At 31.4% G+C, this 17,003-nt stretch overlaps 3 protein-coding genes across 5 annotated transcripts in view; 1 reads left to right on the top strand and 2 right to left on the bottom strand.

The window, feature by feature from the left end:
• The window catches only part of LOC107444931 (uncharacterized), a 91,762-nt gene extending 86,757 nt beyond the window's left edge, over positions 1-5,005 (bottom strand). Inside the window, exons 1-3 of one of the 2 annotated variants that reach the window (XM_087168980.1) lie at positions 4,775-5,005; positions 2,958-3,130; positions 790-1,065 (exon numbers count right to left, since the gene is read on the bottom strand). In XM_087168980.1, coding sequence (XP_087025106.1) covers positions 790-1,065; positions 2,958-3,091 — 410 coding nt within the window. In that variant the 5' untranslated portion in view covers positions 3,092-3,130; positions 4,775-5,005. Of the gene's footprint in view, positions 1-789; positions 1,066-2,957; positions 3,131-3,875; positions 3,967-4,774 lie in introns of those variants that run through there. The other variant, XM_087168979.1, reaches the window with a different exon arrangement.
• LOC107450504 (uncharacterized) overlaps positions 1-17,003 on the top strand; it is a 265,618-nt gene that overhangs the window by 143,656 nt on the left and 104,959 nt on the right. The gene's annotated exons all lie outside the window — the stretch shown is intronic.
• Positions 4,852-17,003, bottom strand: part of LOC147806196 (uncharacterized) — a 51,775-nt gene continuing 39,623 nt past the window's right edge. Inside the window, exons 9-10 of the mRNA XM_087168983.1 lie at positions 9,437-9,482; positions 4,852-7,818 (exon numbers count right to left, since the gene is read on the bottom strand). Coding sequence (XP_087025109.1) covers positions 7,783-7,818; positions 9,437-9,482 — 82 coding nt within the window. The 3' untranslated portion in view covers positions 4,852-7,782. The remainder of the gene's footprint in view (positions 7,819-9,436; positions 9,483-17,003) is intronic.

The raw sequence follows: 17,003 nt of genomic DNA, 5'->3' as shown, positions 1-17,003 counted from the left end.
AATTGCGGACCAGGTAGCCGAGTGGTTAGCGTGTCTGACTGCGGAGCCATTGGCCACGGGTTCGAATCCTGCTCAGGGTATGGAAGTTATATATATATTACACAAAATAGCAAACTAAAAAGAGATTTATTTTCAATGCTGCATCCTTCCACAATGACGTAAAAAAGAGTCTTGAGGTAACTCGGAGACCCCGGAAGAGCTTTTTATATCTCCTCTGGATACAAAACGAGCCTGCATGCTCTTTTCGTGATTATGTTATATGGCAATTTTTCCTCTTATTGATGCCGATCACTGTGATCTACAGTTTACTGTACTGCACTACGGGGCCAATGAGTGTTAGTTCGAATCCCACCATAGACATGAATGTAACTTTTTCTCTCTGTGTGTTCTATGTCTTTTCTTCGGTGTAATTGTAACCCACCGTATAAACGAGTTTGTGGTTGAGTGTCGTGGGCGACGCTGCTCCACCGCCGTGACTTCGCCACAGCTGCCCACTGGGTAACGATAAGGGAGCAGCAATTTTGGCACTTCCGAGGCCAATGAGAAATAGATCCAAGTGCCAACCAAAAAAAAAAATCTATTTTATCATCCCTCTCTATTTGTCAGTTTTTAGGATACCACGAAGTTAAGTTAAATAGGATCAAATTCAGTTAAGTAGGTTCAAAGTAAATTATTATCGCAAACCTTCCCCTAAAACATTTTTCTGCTACTCTCAACAGTTATATTGAAAATTGTAGAATAAACAAGTAGGATTTGGTTATGAAAAATACGTAGTTTTAACATACTTACCCATCATAATTACAAAAGGTGATGGAAGGTAATTCTGTTAGGTTACTGTTAGCTAAATGTATATCAACAACGGTTTCGTACTTCCTATAAAGTCGCAGGAATTCAGAGGATTGGTAAAGGTATCCTACTATACAAGACAGAAAGACCAATGTAAGAACGCATTTCTTGACTTTACTCTCTGCCAGAAGAATTTGCGGAACGCCACTCAGCATCGAATCCCGAAAAACATTCGTCAAATAATTGGACCAAAATTTGTGTTTTTTCTTATTAACATTCCTGAAATGAAATGAAATTAAAATACGTGACTGCTACAATAAAAAGTATGAAGATCAAAAATATAATGAAGACAAAGTACCAAAAAATGCAACGAATAATATTTTGCATAACGAGAGATAGCGTTATAAAATGTCAGATATTCAATTTGTTTTGTGTGCGTATTGACATTAAGAGTGTTAATGGCCATGTAAATGTATAGTTTTATAATCATTTCAAAAAATAAGCTGAAACACTATTAGCACATTAGAGAATATAAATTCAATAGTAATGAGATGAGGAAAAAGCAATTGCAGTCGAAAAATGCAAAGTAAATATTAAAAACATCAAAATCCTCCATATCTGTTTTATAGAACCATAACTAATTACCGTTCATTAATTTCGTCATAAAATATACTGGTTTTAGATTGTTAAAATCTTTAATCTTTTTAATGGCCTCCATCAGTGACAAAGTTTGAAAATATTTTATTTTCTCTAACATCGTTATTTGGTGATTCATTATGTTCATAGTTTCACTGATTTCGTGCTTACAAGAATGTTTGAAAACATATGTTAAGATTCTCATTATGAAATATTGTTGTTTCATGATAAACTGGAAGATGTCAAATAAAACAATATTGCAATGAAACATCCTTCTTTAATAGAAAACATTAACTATCCATCAAGAAACAAACTCCCGAAAACAGGTTATTCGTTAAAACCATTATAAAGTTGTTATTAAAACAATTAAAATTTAAATTGTAGAATGCAAGCATCTCCTACTGCAGGTGGGCGTCACCGGAGAAAACGAAGTATAGGGACGAGGTCTCAGACGCTGCAACGACCTCGATACTGATATAATCTATTTTTACGAAGTTCATAGCCCGAAGTGCAATCTACTTCTCCATCGAAGATAAGAGTCAATATGGGAAGAGTGGGATTGGATATTTTGGTAGATATTTGAAGTAGGCAACTGAAACTGGGAGTTGCGAGTCTTTGTTGTAAATGTGATCATCAGACCTTTGGGGATTTACCCCGGAGAATGGAGGTCAGAAGCGAAATCATTCTTCTTTCTTTAAGAACTCCTGCAGCTCTTTGATGATGTTGATGCTGGGGAGTCTTTTCTATGTTGTTGGAATCTTTTCCGGGGGTGGGCCTCGCACTCCAAAAAATTTGCAGTGTGTTCTTTGTTGCAACATCTATGTGGAGTAGATCTTTCATTGCGGCATTCAAATGAGAAGTGGCTTTCGGCGCACTTTAGGCATCTCGGCGGAGCCGAGCATGCACTTTGTGCGTGGCCGTAGGCCTGACATCGGAAGCATTGGAGTGGACTTCTGCCGCAGCGGAATCTCTCTATTTTGACCGGAAACCGATTGTGTTCGATGTGGAAAACTAGATACTGATTGGTTGTCTCCATAACCATCACTAGGAAAAGTGGGAGGAGCCTACAAGCCCCACCCTCTCGCTCCTTGAACTGGATAATGAATCTTAAGGATATCGATGTTTAATTTCTCTATTTCTAGAGAAATTTTACTGGATTCGAAGTTCACTGGGAGTCCACGAATGAGTAACTTTCTATTTCTCTTGATTTCTGGTTTTGTTAAACTCAAATTTTTTTTCAAAATCTTTGAGATTTAGGAGCTGATCTTCAGATAAGGTAAAACAATTGAAATGCTGTTAAAGTTCGATTCGGAAAGCTTAGTGGATTGCGAGAAAGGATTTAATTTGAAGAATTTAATTTGAGATTTAGACACTGGAGAAGGTTTTTGTTTACAGGAGTGAGACAATAGCATATCAATTACTGTTCTTTTATTTGTACTTTATTAGAGCTGTTTTTCACTTTAGTCTAAATTGAACAATGTAGTAACATTTTCGTTGCTGAGTTTAACAACTGTTTAAAATCGTTGAAGTCTTACTTGTTCCTTTTTTGGTGATTTATTCTGCGCACTCGAGTCTTTTTAACATGAAAGTTTCGAAATGGAAATTTCAGCAAATCGAACGCTGTACTCAGGAAATCAAAAACTGCAACTAATGATATGCCCAGCCACATTCCGACATAGCCTCCGATATTACCAAAATGTTCAATGCTCTAAAATATAATAAAGAAGTTAAACACAACTGTGGATAATTATACTTTCATAACGAATCTATTGTTATAAAATTTTACTTTTCAAGAAATGTTGATCATATTTTTAAAAAAAATATTCTAATTATAATCATGAAAAATAATAATTTTTAAAAACTGTCGGATAAAAAGTTATAGAGACAAATTCGAAGACGATTAATTCAGCAGCACAGAAATATGTATTTATCGATGTACTATCCAATATCGATGTAATATTCAATATACTAACAATGATAATATTTAAAATTAGACTCACACTATAACTTCACTTACATTATAAATTGTTTTAAAAAAATGAGCCAAAGATTAAATTTTTTATTTATTTTTTACTTTATTCTACATTGCATTGCATTGTATCGTATTACATTTCATTGTATTGTACAGTAATTATTGTATTGTATTGAATGAAAAATGTCAAACAGGAACTGTTATACTTTCAAAAAAGGACGAGCGTATTCCTACAAGACAACAGTATCAATAACATGTTATTAATACATGCTTTTAATACATGTATTAAAAACATGTTTTCAATACATCAATTTATAAAATACGAGAATATTTACTACTTGAAAACCGAAGAAGGAAATTTTTTGCGCTTCATTCGTGACCTTATTTGTGTCAAACATCTTGAATGCAATATTCTCGACTTTCGAAATAAAATTTGATAAAAAATAAAAATGATCATGAAATATAAGTAAAAAAAACTTACTTCAATTTTTGGACTACAGTTATATGTAGTTATTTCCAAGTTGCTCATATCAATATAAAATGAAATCATTCCCTCATATCTTTAAAAAAATTAAGAGTTAACGGTTATGAAAATCTTAGGTCATATACATTTTTTTTATAATCCGAGTGCAAAATGTATCTCTTATTAATAAAGACATTTTAGAACTCTAACCAATTGATATTATTATGGTCAATAAAGGTGCTTTAATTATTGTATCAAGATAAATATTCTTATTCTATTCATGATATGCATTGGTAGATTTAGTTTTATAATTCCACAATTTTTTAAAGTGCTCTAATTTTGAAAAGCGAGTTGTGCAATACAATTTGGGTGTCATAGCTAGAATCACGAAGAAAAGAACTGGAAAATTCTCATTAATTATTACTTAAATTCAACGTCTGATTCAGCAGGTTAAACCCGTATAATTCGAATGCCTAATTCAATGATCTTAAAAGATTAATTTATGTACGTTTTTTTTAAAAGTTAAATTAAAGGAAATTTCCATACATCATGTATTTTTGAATTCAAACATATGATAGTATTATTAAAAATATTGTATTAATTAAATCGATTAACACTAATCTCTCAGAAACTTTACCCTTTAGCATAAATTAAAAATTTTAAAAAATATGATAAAATATCCCAATTTAATGTTGTTTCTTTTAACAAAAACCAGGTTGAAAAATTATTATTTGTATAATTATTATTATATCGCAATACAAATATGTGTTATTATTGAAATTTAGAACAATATTCGAATCACTTAAGAGTTCCAATTCTTTTGTCAAATAGTATCAAGTGAAAGTTTTTCGGTAAGCCTTATTAATTTAATCCTTAATTAATATCATCTATAGCAAAGGTCACCATGTAATATTTACTTATTATCTTTCAAGCCTGTGGGTTGCGTTATTCAATAGTGATATCCTGTCCGTTAAAATTTTAATGATTTTCCAAATTTTTCCTTTTTTATATATTTATTAAACAGAACAATCGGAACACTAAACATAAACACAAATAAACATAAAATTTTTCTAATTGTCCATTGTACATTCAAATCGGATTTTTCCGATTCCACGAGATGTTCATCCCGCCATTTTAAGATTCATTCTGATTGAATTCTCCCTCGGTTAGGGAAGACGCCTAGTAAAAATCCCTTTTGTGGGGATTTAACCTTATTCGTGGCTTGAGTTGCCACACCCCAACCCTATGCCCGCCGGCACCATGGCGCCCGTCGATCGATCTAGGTGCGCCCGCTGCCTGTACCCGACGATAAAATATTTCAGTTTTCCATTCTCGCAATAAATGTTATGCAAATCTTATGCTATGCAGATACATAATGAGGTACGCTGGCTCAGTAAAGGTAAAGTACTTGAGAGGTTTCAACATTTAATTGGAGAAATAAAAAATTACCTTGTAGCCAAAAATCAAACATTTTTAGAACAAAGAGATCCTCTTTGACTAGCAGATTTGTCTTTCATAACGGACATAATGGAAAAACTAAATAATTTGAACTTGGAGCTGCAGGGCTTTCCCTGTATTATTCCTAAATTATTTTTTAAAAAAAAATTTTTGTGCACTATATGTCGTGTTTATTATTACCTACCAACTATACATTTACTTGCCTACCAACTATACATTTATCTTAAAAAAATAAATGGTGCCCGCCATTCGACCGATATTCTGGTATTTGCTCTTAGGTACAAAAAGGTTGGGGACCCCTGATCTATAGCATCGACTCTGTTAAATTAATTATTCTCACTATTTTTAATTAAAAATAAATTCTGGAGAGAGCTGCGAATTGATACTAACTATAAATGAAGCTCTTCCTTCGAAGATTTAAAAGTTAATAGTAGAGATTTTTAATATAATTGTGTCCTTGACTGTTAAGTTAAAATTTACAAATTTTATATCTTTTTATTTTATAACCGTCGCTAAGCAGCCGACCCAATTTTTGGGAGCTTACGACTACTAATGTTCAACTCCGTAGCCTTGAACCCAATCCAGAAGACAAAAGAACTTCTGGATTAAGCATTAGGAGAAATTTGCCTTCTGGAGAGCTTTTTGATGGAACTAACCCGCATTTGCGTTACATGGAGAGGAAAACTACTAAGCAGTACAAGGTTAGCCTGATGGCAAGGGGACTCTTATCCACGATCTGTCTCCCAATGAGGATATTTTACTTCAACACTGTGGTCGGTGCAAGCCGGGTGCGGAATTCGTTTCGACAAGTCATCGTAGGGATTCGAACCTGGTTCACCTCATTGAAAGGTGAACTTTCTATCCCCTGAGCTATCACGGCTCAAATTTTATAGAATGGCAGAGATCGATTAAAGGTTCTGTGACAATAAAAAAGTTAGAAATTTTTCATCATATTTTATTGTCTCAGGAATGTTAAATTCGCATAGTTATCTAATATAATAATATGACTTTCTTATAAAGTCATTTGTGTATAATTCTTTTAAAGTCCTTTAATTTGGACATACAATTCAAGCAATAATTTTTACATACAAACCTAAAAAATCGTTCAAAATTGGTACTTTGGTACATTTATTTACGCATCACTAGATCTACACAATGGGCTATTGGCGACGGCCTGAGAAGTATCCCTGAGGATCATCCAAAGACATACCATCGCAATTTTGATCCTCTGCAGAGGGGATGGCTCTCTTGCTTTGGTAGACCGACGACTAAAGCGCGAAGTCGAGCACTTTATGGTAGAACAGTTTAACGAAGATCGATGCCACATACCCTCGGTCCCTACGCAGGCTTATCAAAGTGATCACAAGCCCTCTTACTGACAACAGCCAGTCATGCTTGACTTCGGTGTTCTACTGGGAACCATTTATTTACTATCAGTCCACTGCGGGACTGCTCAAAAATTCGATACAAATTTTTTTCAAAGGAATTACTCACTGTTAAAATATGAACTGCAGTACTTTATTTCTTTCATTACTTCAAAATGTTACAACAGTGATGTTTACAGGTCTAATTAATCATGAAAAGTTTACTAAACGTTCTCTTAATAATTAATACTCTTAATACATTTTAGCAGGTAAGCATAAGTAAAATCAACACGGGCGGAGGCACCACGAAGTATTTTGCAAGGTATCTGAAATCGCACATACATATTTTGTTTTGTGCTTTTGAAACGTGTTTCTATACTACGATGAGTTATAAACCTAAAGACTGAATATAGCTTATCTTTATCTTAATAAGTTGAACATATAAGAAAGTGTTTTTTTATTAATCCGTAATATAAAGTCATCCGGAAGATAGAACAAATCAGAGTAAAAAAATTAGAAATTATTTTAAGCTGTTTGAATAGTTTTGGTAGATGCTTTTCCATTTTGTGCACTGTTGTTTAGAGAGAGTGCTGATTAAAAAATATTCCTTCCAGCAACCCGTGCAAAGATCGGTAATAATGCGTGGTAAAATGCAATAAAAAGAAAGTAAAAGTTTTATGATAAATTTAAAACCATGTAGGAAAAAAAAAAACAATTTTAACACTGTATAGATGAAGACAATTAATTATATTCATTTCAATTTATCAAGTTTGCGCAAAATGTTTCATATTCACCGAGGTTTTTAAATATTTTTTACAAATCATGTCAAAAGTGGAATTTGAAAAATATGCATAATTGGGTTCAGAAAAATGTTCTATAACCTGACGAATCATTAAAGACATCAGGACAAATTCTGTTGTCGGGTTATTCATAATGATTAGAAAATATGTCTGTTTATCAGCAATTTTGTTATAATATGCTACCAGTAGTTTTTATGTATTTGACAAGGTTAAGAAAACATTTAATAAAAGCGGTGATTACAGATGCGCTTGTAAGATTAGCAATAAATGGGATCTATGAATATGAAATATTATGGAATTTTCTTACGGATCGTTTTTTTTATCAACGCTGCATTCTCCCTGAAAAAAAAAGAAATACAAATCAGTGGCAAGAATAATCTCTCTAAAGAAAGTGTTTTTTAAATAGTTTAAAGAAAATCAAAAACATAAATATAATGTAATCTTGTACAGTTCCTTGCCAAATTATTATATGCACTATAATATTCCATGTTAAATCTTAAATATCAGGGCTGAAACCGTTTTGTACTTGCTTATGTTCGTGTATCAATTAGTTAATATTGTAATGCATTACGTTAGATATAAATAAAAATAGGAAGTATATAAAGAATCTCTTGAATAAAAACCCATCACATGCATGTTTAAACATAAAAGTATTGCATATTAACTTGTAATAAACTTGTAATAATAAATTGCATGAAACATGTAACTATTAAAAAACTGCATTGCGTCTAATAATTTAGTCTAATTAATATAATATATTAATATAATACTTGCTATAATAAATATTCTATATTTATATAATATATCGTCTAATATCAGAAAAATTGGTTTGCTATAAAAACTTGGAGGACTTAGTAACTTCGACAAATTTAACATGCACTAGTTATATGCCCACACAAATTTAACATGCGCACATGGGGACTCGTCAGTCGTCGGAATTCGACCTCACGAACACAAGCCTTCAGACCAGGCTATTCCAGCTCCATTATTATTGTACTTCCATCCTGCTGTATAATGGAGAAGTAATCATCTTCCTCTCTAGTTCCATTGATATAACGACTGTCTGGGGCATACAAATACTTCTTTTTTCTCATCTTTTTCTTGTAGTTAACTCTTTAATTTGAGATGTTGTTTAACTCTTTTATTTCGCAAATAACTGTTGATAAAACAAAACAGTGGGTGATAAAAAAAAAATCCTTCTCCAATTTACAGTAAGATGGGTGATCTTTAACATTAGGCTTCGGCTAAGGTGTTAAATTTAGTCAACTTTCTCCGCCATAGAAGCTACCGATTAGGAATCGATGCTTAAAACCAATTTATTGCCATTTGTAATGAGAATTGTTGGGACAAATCAGTTTTTTTCCTGTGAGACAATGCATCAAGTCCAAAAATCTTGCGAGTAAAGTTTTTTTGGATAATAGGGTGCTTGCCATGGATGGAAACGTAGGGACTATCCTCAGTAGAACTGTATGTACTAAAAACCAGAAGTTTCAGTCTGTGACAGACTGGGATGACAGTGAATTTTTTCGGGAAGGCTTAGAAAATGATATGCAACATGATGTGTTTCAGGCCATGCTTTAAGATGGTCGATATATTGGCTATTAAAAGCTGCAGCTTTATTTCGACTGGACACTTTCCCGCCCTGATTGCTCTTTAGAAATGAGTGTTTGGTTATAAACTCTTTTAATACTGTTACTGTTGTTTGGTTCTCATGGAATCTCTTCACGCCAAAATATAGCACAAAATCAGAGTGGCTTTTTTGAATGAGACATATTACACTAGTAATCAGTGACCCTTCAAAACTCAATAGTAATACATATTATCAAAACGCTTGGTCTTTAAACCAGTTATTTTATATTATTATTATTAAGACCATTATCTGGTTGCCAGTTGCAAATACAATTACAAATGGCATAGTTTTTACAGTATTTTTTTAAAAAATAGTTTATAGACTTACTTGGCCTATCTCAGAAACATCCGTGGAAACTTCGTAGAATACGTCGCTGCAAAAAATTGAAAAAATAATAAATATTTATTTATTTGCTTAATGTACCTTTAAATTGTAAAATTTTAGTATGACTTTTTAACATCTATGTGTGTTAGTAACGTCATGACTCAGTAAAGTCTGTTTCTCAAAAGCTCTATTACCACATGAAATACCGATTTTGCGAATATGTTATTTTCATAATTCTTATGAGTTTAAACAGTTATTTATGACATTTAAGTCATGTTTAGCCTATTTCTAACCAGTTTTCTCTTTGTCAACTTTGTAAAACAGCAGCCAATAAATCAAAAGAAATCTATTAATCCAAAGTTTACGACCAGAATGGGATTAAATTTGATCGATATCGACAACTTTTAACTATATCGATTTGTGCAGCTGTAATAGCAGCAAGAGATTTGGATACAATGAACTACCATATAGTTTTTCTATTGTTATATTATTGTTTCAACTTCCATTTTTTAAAATAATTTTAATTAAGTTAAAATTATAATTTCATTGGAGACATTTGAACACAAAAAATTGAAGTTTATCTAAGTTCTTATGTTCACCACTCATTATCCATATAGTATTATATGAGTAATAATCTAATGTAACTTGAATGCGGTTATAATCCAGATGTATAAAAATGAATGTGATACGTCTGTGTGCGTATGTCCCTTATAGACTCCTAAACTGTAAGATAGAAAGCAATGAAATTTGGCATACAGATAGTTTCAAGTACGAGGAAGCGGTCACTGTCAACATTAGACATTCTGCGATAAATCGTTCTAGCAGGATGAGCGACAAACCTAATGGAATTTTCCGATTGGTTAACCGTTAGTTATCTATATTATATAAAACGCTAATACGTATGTATCAATAAAACCGATGATATTTCCTTTCTCGCGTTGGCAACAGTTTTCATTTTTAATTGATAGGCTTCGGGGAGCAAGAGCACGTAGTGAGCATCATATGTCTAATCGGGTGATTTCTCACCGAATTATCAAAAAAATTCTCACAAAATTATCTTTATCGAAGCCGATGCTTTACATCCGGCGTTCAGTACTATTTCATATTGTTTTACAGCACATGGGTTTAGCCCTCTGGTGGGAAAGACTTTAAAACAAAACTTACAAGAGTTACTTTCCTCAACAACTGAAATTTAGAATATTGTGATTAAGAAAAATATGTGAACTGTTTGCAATTTCAAATTAATATTGAAATGCACAGGTTTAGAATTTTCTACAGTGAGAACTTCAGTGTTCAAAAAAGTATACAAAAGCTAGACGTTAAGAACGTATCCAAAGAGCGAGCAAAGCGAGCATCGGATTGCGATTATATTTATGTATTATTATAATTATGTATTTCGGATTATATTTATGTATTCAAAAGCAAAAACTAACACGCTGAATACCATGGTGGAAGAAATGGGCAAAAATATAATCGATTATATTTTTCGATTACAGCAATCAATTACTTCTAATCATGATTACAACTTTGATAACAGTTGTAATTAGGATTACAATAGTCGATTACAGTAATCATTTACTTGTAATCGAGATTACATTTTTAAAAGTTTAGGTTACAACTGTAATCGTGATTACAATAATTGATTACAGTAATCAATTGTTTGTAATCTTGATTCCAACTCACTAAAATTTTGATTACAACTGTAATCATGATTCCAAGTAATTGCGATCACAAGTAATTACAACAAAAACGATTACGGGTAATTATGATTACAAGTAATCAAAATATATGATTACATGTAATCATGATTACAATTAATTGCTATTACAAGTAATTGTGATTACTTGTAATCAAACTAGACGATTACAAGTAATTACGATTGCACACTATATGTAAATACATTTATGTAAGTATGTATAGGGTTGCATATTTTTATGTACATGGAATGTACGCATGCATGTATATACAATTCTTGATTCCTATATATGCATGTACAATGTTTGCACAAGCATTGTTTGTACTTATAATGCACATAATTATCTTGTAATATGCATAATACATACAATACGCATATGCTTAGTACACATAATTATGCATTTATGATACATGTATGCATGTATGATAATTTGTATGCAAATGCAATGTTTTGTATGTTCGTAAACACAGACAATACATAATAAACGTATTATTATGAACGTATGTGAAAATAATGTATATACGTAAACACGCATTTATGTACGTAAGTACATTCATTGCGTAAATGTACGATAATTGCAGGTATATACAATGTACGTTTGTATATACATTGTATGTATTTACGTACAAAATGTAAGAATTTTGTTTATAGGTACACTATAAGTACATATAGCTGAGTAAATAATATGCATCCATGTACGTTTACAAGTACATAGATATATGGATTGTACACACAACCTATGTACATATGTATGTACGTATATATCTATATAATTCGATAATACATATGCGCATATAAGGTAGGAATGTACAAAGAAATTTTATACATTCAGACAATATTTGTATGTACATTCAACGTATAAATGTACATAATTGCATGTAATGTACAAATACATGCGAACATTTAAATATCTGTATTTACAATGCATGTCTTCACATTCACTGCACATGTATTTGAAAATTTTATAACTGTAAAGGAATGAATGTTAGTTTCAAAATTTGTTCTAAAACATATAAAACTCAATCGCTTATTTTTCGGAGAGCAAGCGATAACTTTATTTTAAATTCCTAAATATTATTTTCACATTCAAGATTAACAGTTCTTTATTGCTATCTAAAAATTTCTATGAACTATTCATTATGATATAAAGAAACAAGTGTCAAACATTTTATGAAAATACCTAAAATTTATTTTTTATCCTAACAGTTTTAAAATATATAGAACAATTAAAGCTAAAAACTAAATTTAAATATCATTTGATTTTGTCATTTATCTTGCTCGAATCGTTTTGTAGTTAACTTATTTACATTTTATTTATTGCATTCTACATAAGCACATATTTTCCTCAGACATACATATATTGTATATATACGTTAATACAATGTATGTACATATGTATACGTGTAATGTATGCACGTATGTACAATGTACGTACATAGATTCATACATTGTACGTGCATATATAGTACATATGGCTATGCATACATGCAACATATGAGTATTGTACGTGTGTGGATACATTCATTGGATATATTTACATTGTATGTATTACACATATTAGGGATAACGCGTATGCACACATGTAACATTTGCACGAAGATTTATGTCCAATATATTTATGCACATATGTACAATATTTGTATATTATAAGGATATCATATGTACTGTATCTGAATGTGTACATCTGTACACTATGTAAATCTGTACAATATATGCGTGTCAAATGTATGTATGTGCATATGTTATGCATACATTGGACTTGCATATGATGTACATGTATATGTACATATATTTTACATATATACACATTGTACAATGTATGTATATTCGTACAAACAACAAGTATTTGTATAGACATGAGTACATGAACATAACTATACATTTTACATACACAAGTATTTGCTTAAAATGCATATATTCATTGTGTATAAATGTACATGTATTCATTGTTTGTATATGCGTACGTAACTATTTGCTATATACATACATATATATATTTTATACATTCAATACAAATGTATGTATACGTGTGTAACTAAAATGTCTGTACATATATGCATTGATCTACATATGCATTAGATAAAATGATATGTGCATGCATTATATTTATTTATACATACATATACGTGCAAAATGTAAATACATACAAAATGAATCATTATACTATCTAAAGTAAAATATAATCATATATAAGTACGCAATAATCTTGTAATCGTGTATTTAGATTACATGTAATCATAATTAAATGTAACCAAGATTACGTGTAATCAAGATAACATTTAGTCATAATTACATATAATCATATTTTGATTACTTGTAATCATGATTATAATAATGATTACTTTATCTTCACTTGTTATCACGATTACAAGTAATTGATTACAGTAATTGATTACAGTGATTAATTACAGTAATTGGTTAAGTAATCATGATTATAGTTGTAATCAAACTTATCAACGTTTGTAATCATGATTACAAGTGATTGATTACTGTAATTGAGTATTGTAATCACGATTACAGTTGTAATCAAAATGTGTTATCGTGATTACAAGTAATTGATTACTGTAATTAAAAAATTTAATCGATTACATTTTTGCTCAACTCTGATGTAATCAAAAATTACGATTCTGTACATAACAGTAATTCGATTACTGTTATGCAATCAATTACTTGTAATTGTGATTACAAGTAATTGATTACATAACAGCAACTTTCTGCGATCAAATACAGTTGTAATCGATTGTTATTATCGACGCCCAACTCTGCATGGGGTCACCGGTGACCGGTACTAAGTTTGTTCGTAGTGCCACTGAGGTCACCGGTGACCTCATTGAATTAAATGTGTCTCGAATGATTACAAAAATTAACTGTTTGTTGTAAGTTCTATTTTATCAAAATATGCAACGCATGCTATAGTCCGTTCAACGAGAACTGATCGTGGAAGTAAACATAAGGGTTGCTGTTTGATCGCCAACGTTTGCCACTTCAACGGTTTCTTCACTGAATGGGCGATTTCATTTGAATCAACAGAGCTTTTGCTTTTATAGAAAAACAAAAACGATATTTGTTTTTTTGATACCTTAAAATTAGATAAGAAAATGCAAAATTAAAATATTTACATGAAAATACGTTTCTAATTGTTTCAGTAAACACATAATTTTGTTTTAAGAATAGTTTTAATGCATTTTTTTTAAAGTTTAAATTAAATTAGTTTTAATATATTTTGCATAAATATCTATGCAAAACATAACTTTTATAATTCTATCGTAAAAGTCGTATAGAATTGAAAGAATATGATAAAAAAATACTCTTTAATTTCATAATTACAATTTTTAAAAAAAAATTATTAAAAGTTAAATAGCCTAAGTTTGAAGCCTAATTTTTTTAACAGGGAATAAAATGTCGTTCTTTTAAAGTTTGGTAAATCAGAATCATCGTTCACAGCTTTGAGAATTTTGTTTATTGTCGGAATTTCGTTCTGCGGAAAAAATCGTGAGCTTTTCTTCTTACAGCATTTTTGTCGAAATCGTCAATGTCATTCAAAAAAATTTTACGAGATTTAGTCCTCTTCGGTGAAAGTAATATACCATCCCTTTTATATTCTTTAATAATTCTGAAAACAAAAGCTGTGCTAACTCCCAATGCATAAGCCACATGGTCAGCCACATCAATGATTGGTTTTGAATGTGTTCGGCCTTAAATTCAGTTTGCCTCATCACTAGAGAGCGCTATTATTCATGTTTTATTTTTCTATTAATTTTTTTGTTCAGTGTGAGTGTAAACAAAGAAGATTAAAGTTAGATTTAGAAGCGCGTGCTGTTTCTTGTCTCGTCTCATCAACGAAATGGTCCGTCAAAGCCCCAGCATATAATTTTTAGGATGAATGACAGTGACGCAGTCAACGAAACTTCTAAATAAACGGAATAACATTCAAAAAATCCAAAAGCAAATCCCAACTCAAATCAGAAGCACACCTCTTTTTGCGGGAGATCACAGTCAAACATGGATTCCCTCCTAAAACGTAAGAAAATCATTAAAGGTAAGCTAACCAGATTAATTACTCAAGTAAATAGCTTGCAAAGTCAGAAGATTTCTGTTTCCAATATTGAAGTTTATCAAAACGATACTGATTCATTAAGTACTGATGTAAATAATTTAAATGATGAGATTCTATTTTCTTGTTCTGATACAGAATTCGATAAATATGAAGAAGAAATGCATGAATTACTTTCAAAAGTAGATACTTTAAAAATTACTTTAAAGAATGAATTAAAAAAGCATAATAAAGATCACGTTAATGTAAATAATATTGCGTCTCAAAATACATCCAATCCTGATGTAAATAGTTTAAAACTTCCCCGTGTTGAACTACCAATATTTACTTCTAATTATCTTAATTGGATTTCGTTTAGCGATTTATTCTTAGCAAGCGTAGGAAATAACAGTTCTTTAAGTAATTGTCAAAAATTACAGTACCTTAAACTCTCTATTAAAGGGGAATCAGCTACTTTATTACAATCGATACAAATTACTAATGAAAATTACGAAAGAGCGTGGAATGCACTTAAAGAACGTTATGAAAACGAAACAGAAATCATTAACGCAGCATTAAACAGGTTATATTCTCAACTTAGCTTAAAATATGAGTTCGCGTCAGGATTACGAAAATTAATTGATACTACTTCGCATTCTATTGATATATTAAAGGTTCTTAAACAGCCTGTTGAGCACTGGGACAATCATTATTTTTCTTTTAAAAGGGAAACTTGATCCAGAAACACTTCGCGTTTGGACGTTAGAACAAACATAAAATATCCCTTCGTTCGCAGAATTTAGAACTTTTGTTTTGAATAAAGCTAACGGGCTAGCGTATTTGGCTCTACGCCAAAAAGAAAAAACAAATGCAAACTTTGAAAGCGGAACCAATCGAAATCAAAAAATAAATAAATCATTTTCATCCCAATTAGTTTCTCATTTTTGTTTGTTTTGCAAAAGTGATACTCATTTCGGATTATTCAAATGCAATAGTTTTATTGAATTTCCGATGAAAGAAAAATGGGATATAGTAAACAAAAATAAGCTTTGTGCGAATTGTCTCAAATCGAATAAAACTCATTCAATTACGAAATGCGGTATGGGAACTTGTAAGAATTGCGCTCAGCCGCATAATACATTATTATGTTCAAAAAATTCAAATGAAACAGAGTTAAGAGAGCAGGGGGAAAACGAAATGATTTCTACTATTAGTAACAACAACACAACTATTCCAGTCACACAATGCGTTTTATTACCCACCGCTGTTGTTAATGTTCAGGGCGGTGATGGCTCACTACATAAATGCAGACTCCCTAGATTCAGCCAGTCAAGGCACATTCATTAAAGAGAGTTGTGTTAATTTATTAAAGTTAAAACGAAATCGCGCGAGCATCAGTGTTGATGGCCTAAGTTCACAAAGAGTAAGTAAGGTTACAGGTTCAGTTCAACTACAAATTACATCATTATTTTACAAAAAAGCTAATATCACAACAGAAGCTTTAATTATACCCAAAATAACTTGTGATCTTCCTCAAACAGAGGTTAATGCGTCTGTTTTGAATTCTTTTAAACAATTAAAATTAGTAGATGCAAATTGTCTCCAGCCTACACCTATAGATATTTTACTGGGCGCAGAAGTTTTTGGCGAAATAATGCTCAACGGACGTTTAACTATTCCAGAACTTTCAATAACTGCTCTAGAATCCATGTTTGGATGGGTTATTCTGGGAAGAACATAATGCAAGTCACCGATCAAAACACGTACAATCACAACAAATCATGCTAGTTGCAGTGAAGCTGAATATCAGCTAGATAAATTCTGGAAGCTAGAAGAAATTA

Source organism: Parasteatoda tepidariorum, chromosome 8 (genome assembly GCF_982258835.1).
Source record: "Parasteatoda tepidariorum strain Cologne lab strain chromosome 8, Ptep-v5.0, whole genome shotgun sequence".
NCBI lineage: Eukaryota > Metazoa > Arthropoda > Arachnida > Araneae > Theridiidae > Parasteatoda > Parasteatoda tepidariorum.
The sequence above is the reverse complement of the archived record's forward strand: the minus strand, read 5'-3'. Positions and strand labels throughout refer to the sequence as shown.